General features: G+C 36.3%; 1 protein-coding gene across 1 annotated transcript; it reads right to left on the reverse strand.

Annotated features, from left to right (window-relative positions):
* Nucleotides 1-546: 546 nt before the first annotated feature.
* On the reverse strand, nt 547-11,464 carry LOC105043815 (SH2 domain-containing protein A). Its single transcript, XM_010921533.4, is given in 15 exon segments — nt 547-793; nt 899-932; nt 935-963; nt 1,128-1,471; nt 1,574-1,733; nt 1,820-2,103; nt 2,262-2,365; nt 2,368-2,611; nt 2,911-2,972; nt 2,975-3,077; nt 3,175-3,252; nt 6,393-6,485; nt 6,581-6,781; nt 8,450-8,641; nt 11,155-11,464. Coding segments are annotated over 15 exon segments (2,154 nt in total). The 5' UTR covers nt 11,344-11,464; the 3' UTR covers nt 547-756.
* Nucleotides 11,465-13,328: the final 1,864 nt, after the last annotated feature.

Genomic DNA, 13,328 nt, shown 5'->3' on the forward strand with positions numbered 1-13,328 from the left:
CAACATATGCATTGCTTAATGATTATGTTATGTGACTTGGGTTTACCTCTCTTGGAAGTTCATACACCTTTTTTTGTGAAGTCAATGCTGTAGCTGATCAGTTTGCCAGCCACGGCATGCCCTATGAAGAAGGATATGGGGAGCAAAATTTCCTACAGATTATCATCATCTGACGTGCACCCATGCAGATGATGATTGCTGCAACAGTAAAGGTACTCCATTATGACAAAAATTACGGGCTCAAAATATGAAGCTAACTTTTTGCATGCTAAAGGAGGGATATATCTGACGCTCTCCAAATTCTGCAAGTGGGAGTCTGACATACCAAGCCGTGCCTTTTCCATTTTAAGCTGGTGCAATGGCTGTAATTGTGTCAGAGACGGAAAGGGGTTCGAATCCTATTTGCATCTTCTAGGAGGTAAAGGGAAAACAAATGAAAAGCTGAACCTATTGGCTTTTAGAATTGATCGGCCAATTGGATAGTGCTACTAGAATTTTCAATGTATTCATGCGGTCAACTTGATTTATGCATTCATACATCATCAATTTGTGAAAAAATGGAATGATTTACTACGCCGATTGATTTCTGTTAGACTGTTAGAACATGACTAATTACATTTCCCTCTCATCCGGGAGGAAAACCTTCCAGTATATAGCATCATATTTTTACACAATAATAATACACTCGCCCTCTGAAAAACATCCGCAAAGGGCACTAGGCCCATAATGAATCTCATGTCCTTACCAAGACAGTTTTCAGCTCTGGCAAGCGGCGTTCCCTTGTCGACAAACCCTGTTGAGAATTTGAAATTGATATTTCAGATAAATGTAACCCTGCTGACATTTGTACAAAAGTACCATACACAAACATAAAAATTAATATTTCAGTGTGACTTGCCTTCCCAATTGGGATAATTCAGGCTCTCCAAAAGCAACTCTGGAAGTGGTCTGGCGTCCTTTTTCCTGTCATCATCAAATTTATGAGGGAAAAAAAAATTTAAAACCTTTAGGAAAGACACCGCCTGAAGCTAAGTCGTGTGGTTTATCATCAAAGTTTCATAAACAAAGGAACGTATCCACCAGACTGCAGGAATGCAAAACTTGGGACAGGAGAAAAAAAGGCACACCTATAATCAAGAGAAAGAAGCTTATGATGAAGTGCGGAATCAGCACCAACATAGGTGACAACCAAGCTACCAGCATCCGGGTGAGGCCAGCTGCGAGAGGTTGGAAACCTGAGAACAAAGGTTCCTGGTTTCTGTGGTCCTCTGGAACCTTTAAGTGCAATCTCAGCTTCCTCCCTGGTAATTAATCCCTCTATCCATTTGGGTGACAAGCACGCCCACATAGCATTTATTTGTTCATTTGACAAAGCAGATGCTACAGGGTATAACCAGTACCACATTCTGGCAAATTCTTCCTGGCCCAATTGATCGCCACATCCAGCAATTCCTCGCAAAACATCAAGGTCCTAAATCATGAGATAAAAAGGTCACCATCTGAATTTATTCAGGATTAGAAAATGTCTAAATGAGATGCCCAAATTAGAAGAAAAAAGGGAAATAGATACAACCTCTCCTGACAATCCCCGGTTAGAGCAGGCAATGTTCCTGAATCTTTTATCGATCTCAGGAACCACGTCCGTCCAGAGAACATGGTGACTGTTCCGAGTAATCGAGTTCCAAGTATCAACGCCCTCTTGGAGCAACCGCTTTGAAATCAATATTTGATATCTATGGAATTCACATGTCTTTAACGTGAAATACAGCTTTTTTAACATATTAGAATTTTTATAACTAGTAAAACTTGATAAGATTACCGGTGATGAGAACATCCAGCATACAGGCAAACTTGCTCCGCAAAATTGACGATATCTTCGTCGCTCGCAGAAGTTAACATATCTTTGAGTAACATCAGCCGCTCATATGTGTCTTCCAAACAGTATTTAAAGATGACAGCATCTGAAATTGGGTTCATAGCCTCCTTTGTCCATCTGGATTCATAGTTTCTAGCATCAGTGCTCTCAGAATCTGATAGTGCACCATCGGTTCCTTCAAAATTATTTGATCTTGCTTCTAGGCTTGTCTTCAGTGATATCTCATCCTATTAAAGTGTCCAGTGAGTGGAAAAGTGAGTCAGCATTAAGATATACACATGCAAATTGAAGAAATAGAAAATACATGTGCCAACACATCTGTCAATTATAAATAATATACACTTGAATAATTAGCTATGGATGTGTAATTGCATGCATTATGTACCTTTTCCAAGATTCCACTAGTATCAATTGATGAAGGTGATTTATCATTTTCTAGTTTAGAGTGTTTTGACGGGGTATTACATCTCAATACACTCTGATTCAAATGTGGAAGCGATCATCTCCATAGATTTCCTGAACCACTCCAGACCCATCATTGCCTTTGCCTGAATGAATTTCATCAAAAAGTGCTGTTGTCGAAGCCAATCTTTTCCCGAGAGCCAATGGTCGGTTACTGCGATTCCTTGAGATGCAACGGATTGGATGGGAATATGCTTCTAGAAATGGGTATGTTTGAGCATGCATTGTACGAAAACAAACACGGAATAGCCTATTGTCAGATTTAGAAGACAGCTGCAACCAAGACAGAAGAGAATCAACAGTGAACCTTAAGAGGAATAGCAACCTAGGTCAAATGTTTGAAAAGCAAATGTGGCTATGCAGCTTCATACTTCAAAAGAAAAAAAACAGCTTAGAATTGATAATATCAGCGAGATCTAGAGATTTCTTATCATATAAAACAACCGACAAATAACATCTTAAAATTTCAAAGAAATGAATGCAGAGATAGACATGCATCAGCAACACAAATGTAAAGATGATAAGTGGTGAAAGTAGGTTCACATATAATGCCAAGCCTCTTTGGGAAGCACCTGAGATATCTTCAGTTTAAAGGTTGCACGTCCGCGAATAAGCGGAACTGGCCTATCTGTGAAGGATGTTCAAGACCATCATAGCTCGTCAGTAATGGAGCTTCCGCAACATCTCTGGTCTTTTCAACAGGGCTTCCATTGTCGGCATATACAAGTGAAGCAACAATCTGAAAAAACTACCAGATGTCATTAGAAACAACTGAGCTATTTGGCCCAATCACAAATGGAGTCCAAGGAGAAATAAAGAAGAAAGCAAAAATCAACCTCCATCTCCTTGTTTACAGACCGACCAAAAGCATTAGCAAGAACAACATGAAGGCAGAAATTCCTGCGGCACGAAGCCTGCATTCAGAGTATTAGTTAAAAGAAAAGACAAGGATTTCTTTTAAAACTATTTTCAATATAGAATATAGTGGGTATTTAAATTGAATGTCAGAGCGCATTTATCCCCAAATTTGCAGGTGATTTTTAAAAAACGAAAAAAATAAATTGATGTGCACTGTGAAAGTCACCAGGGTCCTGGGCATGTTACCTTACACAAAATTTTTCTTCATCAATCAGACAATATGATTATGAAATTGGACATGATTCATGTTTATATGGTTCAGAGTTATGTACTTCCATGATATTAACTGAATCAATCAACTATTTAATATAGTTCCTTTATGAAATTTAATATTGGAACCTTGCAATACGTTATCTCTCCTTCTCAGAAAGGAACTTCTCTGACTGACGATTTAAATATTAAACACAACAATTGTTTCTCTACCTGTCAAATCTATAGTCACCAGGACTCCTATCTAACATTATCAAATTCTAGTCAGCAAACTTCTGATCTGTGAATACTATGATTTATAATGATTTTGACTAGCTTTGAATTATTGTGTACTCATACTATGATATAACACAGGGCCATGAGTTGGTCTAAGAGGACTACTTCATCAATAATGGAATTATTGCATCTCTGTATCTCTTGGACACTAAAATTTTAAATTATAACTATGGAGGACCTTGATAAGACACAAATTGGTTCAGTGATAGATGAAAGAAAAGAGATGAAAAGAACATATGAACTCTATCATTTCAACAACAATATTCTCCTACCAGTTTAATCTCCCTACTTAGTCTCTAGGAAAAAGACTACTTTTGAGCTGATTTTTCACATATAAGCAGGGAAAGGAGTTTGACAAGTTTAGTTGATTGAGGAAAGTTTAAGGTAAAGAGGGTGCAAGACCCTGCTCAGATACAGGCAAACAAAAGGAAGTCCTTAGACGTAATATGCTGACATCATATAACTCAGAAAGCATCATGATGGTGGGAAATTGGTAAGAATGATGGGGCACGCAACTCTGCTCATGAACCTAAGTAGCTAGTGAACCGACATGCATAATAAAATTATACTTTAACACTTTTATAATGCATATAATATTAGTCATGTTTTGCTAGCTTGCTACTGATCAATACTCCTGAGTGAAGAGCAAAATACAAAAAATTCCATATATATATATGTATATACATATATAGAATAGTGTGTTCTCCTGAAAAAGGAAAGCAAGAACAAAAGTGCTCACAAGATCATGCCAATGATAAAAGCCTACAGTCAAGTGTAAATAATAAATTGAAGCAAAGTGGAGCTCATCTCTTCAGTGTTCATCACCGAAGAATGAGTTCTTCTGACAAGGATTAGATTGTTTCAACACAAGATTTTCCATGCAAAAAAAACTGATTGAAGATCAATGATTTGATTTTCAGGTGCTTATTCTTCATTTTGGCATTTCATTAAATGGAAATGATGCTTTAGATACAGAATTATAGTTGTCGCGGTACTTAGCTTGGATTTTTTTTTTTTTTTTTTTTTTTTTTGTTGTTGGGGGGGGGGGGGGGGTTCTGTTAGTTGATTTTTCACTAAGAGTAGAAATAACAGGCCTTATGCTTGTCAAAGTAGGATGGGAAGGAGAGATTCAGAATGGAAAATGAAGTGGGTTGACATTGTGTGCCTTTTAGTCAACACTTCGTTGCCCAAACCTCATGTTTCAATGGTACCAGTCTTGCAGCTTAGTGATGAGATCAAGGAAGAATGAGCAATTGAATTGGATCAGCAGGATAATGAGAAATTAGATGGTACCAGTGAGATACAGCTGACTTATTGCAGGATGATATTGATGACAGTCTGACGATGACAAAAAAATGCTGATGGAGCTCATCTTCGAATATACAATAACAAAGCCCAAAGTCTAGCACACTGCGGGACTCAGGCTCTTCATGCATGGGGCCCACATCCCTTTTCCTCACATTCTATGCCTGCCATATAACCCCTAAAAACTTATTCAAGTACTTTGGGCATACAATGTAGCTGTTGATGATAGTATTAGCCTATTAGGGATCCATTATCTGATCTTGGGGTTGGAGATGGTTATTGAAAAGTTGGGAAGCGGAAGTAGCATTATTATGATGCATCAAGCCATCAACAACTAAAAAGGCAAAAGGAATAAATAGAATGTGTGTGAGAATTTAGCTGTGCGCTACCAGCTACACTGACCAATTCAATAATGTCGTGGTAGCCAAGAACTAGAAAATATGCCATGTCCTCAGACTATGATCCCAAGCATATGAAACCATATGTTACTATATCTACATAGGGGCATAGAGATATTTCAGCACAACCATCCTTCATGGACATTGTGATGTCAACAGCCATGTTTTCATTAGCAGATATGGTTCTCACTATTTGATGTTGCTTGGTTGGTGCATCTCTTACTTGTAAATTCACTATATCATAACTTGCATTCCATGATATAATTTGTGCTTGGACATTCTTCATTGCATAGTAAGTGAGATCGTTAACTTGAATGCTCATTACTTGTTTTACGGGAGAAATAAATAAGATGTTCTCATACTTCTTTTGATGTTCAACTCACATTTTTCAGTTAGCAATTTTTTTCACAATAATGTCATTAATTTTTTGCAGTTTATCTTTTGCAATTTAAGTTCAGATATAAATTTTCAAGAAGTTGAAAAACTGACTGAATTTGGCCAAATTTAGTAGCAAGTCACTCTTAGTGATAAAACCTATAGATCTCGATGTTAAATAAGACTTCTTTGCTTTGCAAGTTGTGAAATTCTTCTGTTATTGGACAAATGTTCAATCCATTATCTAGAGGTTTTGAAACTTTAAAGTTCAAAAAGTTGTGGAACAGTAACCAAACCTAGTATTGATATCCCATGATGCTGGTTTCCCAAGTCATTATAAAAACAATTATTCTCGAACTCAATGTGAAACCATCTAGGTGCATAGCAATGAAAGAAGCATGATATCGTGAGTAAATGGCATCATTTTCTCCGATCAAAATTTGAAACATGGTTTGGTTCCATAATGTGTTAATATGTTTCCTTTTCCAACAAACCGCATTCAACAATAAAAGTACTATCGCATTGCATTTCACAAAGTTGCAGCTTCGCCAAGAGTGAAAAATTTCTCTAACCTTGCCACCAACAATGCTCCAGACACCATCCCCACCGTCTTCAACTCCATCAAAGATGGATGAACCATCAAGAGATAACTTTACTGGTGGCTTCTGCCATCACATGAACATGTTTATATGGTTATATGATGATAGTAGCAACATTGTGAAAAAGTAAGGCATTAACATCTTGAAAAACTAGTATGCACCTTTACAAACTGATCTGTTATCGATGCTGATATTGGCAAAACTTGAACATTATAGACATAACCATCAAGTTTCCCATCATTACCAGCTAAACTTATTCTCTTCAAATTGTCTCGAAAGTGATGCTCACTGCATAGGGATGTCAGAGATTCCTCTCTGACAAGTTTTCCATCAATGTGAAGGAACATATGGTTTGTTGCTACCTGGTGCCAGAATATCAATATGAACTGTCTGACTTGCAAATAATTGGAAAAACTGCAGAAAATGCTTGCTTAGACAAAGTTCAAGCAAGGGTAAATTCAAACTAAAATTTGAGACCCTAACTAAACAATAATTCTTACACATGTTATGGATCTGAAAACTAAATAAAAGAAATAATGACATAGAGATAATCCAAATCAAGTGAATAAACTTGAATCTGAAGCATCATGTATTGTTAAGAAAGATTATATGCTTGTTTCTTATTAATGCACTGAACCAAACCTCAGAATTATAATTAAATAAACAGGAAGCTTTGATGAAGTTACTTGGAAGCAAGGAAGGCTGAACCGGTACCGTATGGTACTGTACTGTACCATACCAGCATTAAAAAACCAAAAAAAAAAAAAGAGGAAATCCCCCACCCACTGACACTAAAGAAAAAAAAAAGAAACCGTATCGAACCAGACAGTTCAAGGCCCTGATTTGAAAATCAGGGCCAAACCGGACAGTTTTTTCACCGGTTTGGTCCGGTTCGTTGAACCATACTTGGAAGTGTAGCCTTTTCTTGTCGTTAAAAAAAAAAATTTAAAAAAAAACATGGGTAGGGAAAGAAAAAAGCCAGGTAGACAACAGACAAACTTGATATTTTAGTAGCATCATTTACAACTAATAAGGAGACAACTGTCTGGCTACCATCCTGCAAATATGAAAGAGGAGATATTAGCAATTATATCATGTTTTTTAATAATTCCATAAGCTTCCACATGTTCCACAAAGATTAAAATATAGTATCAGAGAAACTTAATATGACCAAGAAATTCCAACTCTAAAATTTCACTTTTCCATGAAAGCAGTGCATATCTTGCATGTCAAAAACTTAATGTGCACAAGTATACAGATCTAAGCAAGATGAAAAAAAAAAGGAGAAATTTTTTTGAGGTTTTGTAATGTCATGCATGATTCATGTACATCTATTGCCATTATCACGTACCAATGCAAATTAGAATTATCCATTATTCCAAAAATAAGTTAGTTAAATGAAATACCAAGCAGGTAAGGATAGGTAAAAGTTGAACCAACAACTTACCTAAATACACACAAATGATAATAAGCACCATATCATAAAGTATAGCCAACAAAGAGCATCGCAAAAGAATTTACTTTATCATTCCAGTGAAAAAAACCACCTTGCAACATATGCATTTTTGAAGTAGTTTATGCTGAAATAAATGCTAACTCCGTCATATTTGTAACAGAAGGAAGCTTCATGGCACAAAACATATATTATTTCTGCAACTGTAGCTAGGATGTTAGAGTTTACATCGTGGTTCATAGTATGGGTGCCATAGTGGTATAATATCAGTACGGGTTAGTTTGTGGTACCAATACGATTTGCTACCAGTATGGTTAAGTGCCCAGCATGGGGCACCACGGACCAATACCGCAAACGATGGCTTAAACAGCCCAACAAGTTAATACTTGATACATTTAATATTATAGTTCCTGCCAGCATAGTGACTGCAAATAAGAAAAGCATATGCTTCTGAATTTATTTAAAGTGTTAGATGACCAATGAACGGCTACTTAAGAAAGGGGCAGGCAGACAGAAATCTTTCACTGTGAATATTCTTCCTTATATGATGAGAACTTGCACTTATGAAACCACATACCTCACACCCAACATGAACCCATTTCTCAAGTGGGCATTCGATCTCAGCAGATGCGTGTAGCATGTCAGTCCATGGAAAGGAACTGCTAGTGGATGGAGCTTCTTCATGTAAGAACATTAAAGGAAAGAGTGTCAGTTTGTTATCCTCGCTCAAAGCCAGAAAGGGAACTTCATCTTCATTTTCCAAAGTCATCTGAGATTTAAAATGGCAAAAACACATAGTTCATCCACCTTTCTACTGAAAAAACAATATACTAGTTAACAACATAAATACTGGAAAGAAAAAAAAACATGATTGTGATGCATTAAATTTGATACAAGAATACATAGATTGTACTCACTAAAACTGTCCAGAGAGCTTGGACCTATTTTATTTGGTATTGGATCACAGGTCATAGCACTTGCACAGAGGGTTGTTAATAGGACATTCAAAAATCATGTGCAAATTGTGGACACTGTAGACTCATGTAAGTTGGATTCCTTATTTCCACAGTGCCAATAAGTACCACATTGCCTCATGTCAAAATGTTCAAATGTGCTAGAAGTTGGTAGTAATAAAGAAAATAATAAGCATAGAACAATGCAGCCAAGACTTCTAAACTCTGAGATATTGGCCATCTGGTGGGTGACTCGTAATGAGATGAACTTAGATCTGACTTTATCTCAGGCAAGATGGAAGGTGGCAAAAATTTAGAAAGAACCGAGTGATATGGAAATATCACAAGATACATAGGAACTGGAACATCAATACCTTGGCCAACATAGTAAAACTGATACTGGCTTATGTTTTCAGCATTGATTAGATATTTATTTATTTGAAAACCTCAAATAAGTTAGTAAAATAAAGATCAAAAAATCTCCATTGATATACTGATTTTTACTCATCGAATATATCAGCATATATCGGTTTATATTGGCCAAATCAGTTTATGCAGGCCACAATAAAAGGCCAAAATTTTAGATATGCCATATTGGTGAATAGCTAACACCAAATAGATGTCTTGATGAGATCTTGGTCAGATGTAAACGTTGGTCATAGCTAATTGTGATAAAAAGATAGAATGGAATTTGCATATTCATTTTTGTGAAATTGGCTCGATTAGACTAAGTATGTGAATTTAGAAAAGTAAGTGCATGCATATGACTTAACTATAGTAGTATAAAATCTTCCATCATTAGTGGGCATTATCAAATAAAAGAAGAAGGTAGACAAGAAAGGAAATTGCACTACTTAAGCAAAACATAGATAATATTCTGCAAGGTAGGGATATAATATGTTGTGTAGTCATGTGCAAAAGATCCATGAAAGATCATAATGCTAGAGAGCATAACCCTGTTAGCATTTAAACAGAAAAAAAAAAAAAAAAAAGAAATGTTTTGCATGGCGAGCATTCAACGTGGCATGATTCAATACAATTTACAGCAGGCTAAAGCACCAATCCTCTTGTACCAAGTGTCAAGCTAGCAGTGTGGAGATATTTTTCGGTAATAGGGCTGGACATCCAGGAGTTCTCTGGCTAATATCTGAAAGAATAAGAGCAAGAACTGAAAAATCCTCAATGAATAATGTAAGACAGGACGTTACTTGATTACAAAGTACATGGAAAATAGGAATATGCAGACAAGGTGGATGGTATGAAATGTACTTCAGTTCAAAAATTATTGTCATGCATCCAAGGACCAGAAAAAAAAATATCCACATTATACTACCAACAAATCTAATGAATAGAAACTAAGGATGTGTCCTTTGATACTTAGAAAAATGAATAGCAGGTAATAATAGATAAAGCAAATGCAAGTGCATGGTGTAAGGTTTGCTGGTAATGATTACGATCTCAAAATAGTTACGGATACCAACTAACATAGATGTTCGGTGATAGTAAATCATCGGTGCAGATGCCTGAGTTATACCATTGACAAAACCGTAAACCTTTTTGTTTACATACAATCAATAAAGGGATCCAAACGGAAACAGAAAAAGGCTATCTCAGTTCATAAAACAATTGATATGGTGACGCCTTCAGAAGACAAAAACTTGTTTCTAGAAAAGTCAAGAAAATTAATATCGCAATCAATATTTACATCCATCCACCGTAAGAAAAGAACACCAATTACAAGATAAAACAAATAAGTGATTCAGGTGCCAAGAGACAAACAATCCTCTCATGCCAAAAAAAGGGGAAAAAAAAAACCTGCAGACCTCCCAACGATACAAGATTCGACTTTTCTCCAAAATCAATAGCCAGAAACGAAGACATAAACATAAAATACTCACCAGGGAACAATTTTATCACTCGGAAGGAAATGAACAGCGGAAGGAAAGATTAGCTGCCCTTTGGTGCAGAAAAACATAAATTTCGTGTCATTTCTAAATAGATTTTATCTTTAGAAAAGAAAAAAAAAAAGCGCAACAACCAATAAACAAAAAGGGAAGACACCTATTCCCATTTCAGCGACGAGAAACAAGAAGTGGCCATTAAAGACCTGAAAGAAAAAATCCCAAACATTCCAAAGAAACACGTAACGAAAAAGAAAAACCCGTACATTCGTAGACGAAATTCGAACCAAAATCACATCTTGAAACAAAAATCCACGAGTTCTCGGCATCCACCCAAAAATACACCAAAAACAAACAAACAAAAAAAAAAAGAAAGAGGAAAAAATTCTTCTTACTCATCGAGGTGGCGGAAAAGAAGGATAAAAAACCTGACGAAGGATCACAGAAGAAGGACGAGCGGAGCTCGAAAGGTAAAGCCAGAAGCAGAGCGAGAAGCCGCTGTCACTATCGCCGTCCTCTTCTCCTCCTCCTTTGCCGCCTTCGCCTCCTCTATTGAGGCTTATGCGGAGATCTCTCAGCTGGGAGTAGTCTTCCTCGCGGCATTGCTTGTCCGCCATGGTCGCCCGTGCGGGGATTTGAGGGTTTTGGAGGTGAGAGAGAGAGAGAGCGAGAAAGTAGAGCCCTTCTATTTTCCGTGGCCTTGGCTTAAGTTTTTTTATTTTTCTTGGTCGGAGGTTGGTTAACACAACCGTCTACGATCTCTTCCACTTGGAGGTAGGTATTAAGGGGAAGCGGCGGATTGATCCGGACCGTCCATGGCCGTGAAGACGTTCCATCTTAGTTTGATTTGAGCGGTGGATTATTCTGGCCGCGCGATCATGGCCTTTTTTTGGGATGTCGACGGGAATATTCATGAATTATGATTTTTTTAGAATAAAAATATTCGTTGGGACCTTTTGACTTATTTATTTTTGCAGATTAATCCCTCAAACTCAATATTCTTCTTTTCATGGGCTAGATCTATGTTACGATGAACTAATATTATGGAAAGGTTAAAATAGCCTCAAGTTAGCAATTCATAAGCTTCCAGGCTTGGCTTTTCTCGTTCACTTCACCTCCTCCTCACACGGTTTTTGGAAAATTAGGAACCAATGATAACAGATACTAGCTTATAACTTCATGCCAAGCATGCATGAGATGTAATATTTTTTAAAAAAATATTTTATTAATTTATTAATATATATTCTATATATATTAAAAATAATTAAAAAATAAAAAAATTATACATAATATAGATTATATGTTATTTTATTTTTTTTTAATTTAAAAATTTTATAATTCTCTTATCATCTAACTTCTCCTAAAATCTTCACTCTCTTGCCCTTTATTTCAAGAACTCATTCTATTTTCTTTCTTTCTACTGACAAAACTCAAGAGGCTCCCGGAGAATCGAAACTCCACCACTTATCTCTCTCTCTTCTTTTTTATTAATTAATGGTCAAAAAGATCCACCTTCTCCTCATATTAATGATCAATGGACAGAGAGATAAAGTGAAATAGAGCACCACTACGTAAACAACCTTCACCTCGTATCTGTGCCGCTCTTTTATCTATTACCTTTTTTTCTATCTCCTCGAAAAAACTACACATGCGGATGGAGGCTGATACTACATGATGGATGGAGGCCGATGCCTCTATTTTAATACATATAATTAAGGTTAAGCACGGATCGAATTCGATCAGATTGAGTAAAAAATTTTATTCTACCAAACCCAATCAAGTTGAAAAAAATTCCACCCACCATCGATCATTTATCATATATAAACTATTTGAAACCGGATGAACGGTTTGCAGCGGATTCGGATGAATTGTGTCGGTTTGGACTTCAATGTTGATCCAGTGTTGATTTTAATCTAATTTTGAGCCACTTAAACTTATTTATTTTTTTTATCAATTTAATATAAAAAAGATCTACACCTTTAGAATGAAATCTAAACGAAATATTGAAGTATTGAAGTTTAAATGATGCTGTCCAAAATGAAAGTGAGTTTGTGAAACACTGTATGGATGGATTCGGTTTCATATGACTTAAAAGTATAGGAACCGAATCTGATCGTAAATAATTAATTTTTTATAAATCTCAACCCAATTTCATCCGTTTATGTCTTTCAACCACCGAAAACCGTTGTTTATTGGGTCGGATTGGGTGGGTTTCTTCGAATTTGGTTATTTGCTCAGCCTTGCATGCAATATAGATGCATTAAAGGGTTAGTTAATTTTGAGTATTGGAAGCAAAAATCTTTCGAAGATTTGAGGTTAGTATGGTCAAAAAAATATAAATAGTATTGCGAGAGGAGGACATCTTTAATCCCACGTTGGTTATAAATTAAGAAAAACTCAAGTTTATATAATATAGAATCTTTTCTCCAATATGAGGTATATTTAAAGAATAAAATATGAGACCCAAGATGGCTAGAAGCCCAAGAACTTAAGACGATTAAGGCTAGAGCAGATAATACCTCATGCATATAGGAGTAGAGACCAATCTAGCCATCCGACTTCGAATCACAACAAGTAGAATATTTGATTATGGCCTAGTTAA

Source organism: Elaeis guineensis, chromosome 4 (assembly GCF_000442705.2).
Source record: "Elaeis guineensis isolate ETL-2024a chromosome 4, EG11, whole genome shotgun sequence".
Lineage (NCBI taxonomy): Eukaryota > Viridiplantae > Streptophyta > Magnoliopsida > Arecales > Arecaceae > Elaeis > Elaeis guineensis.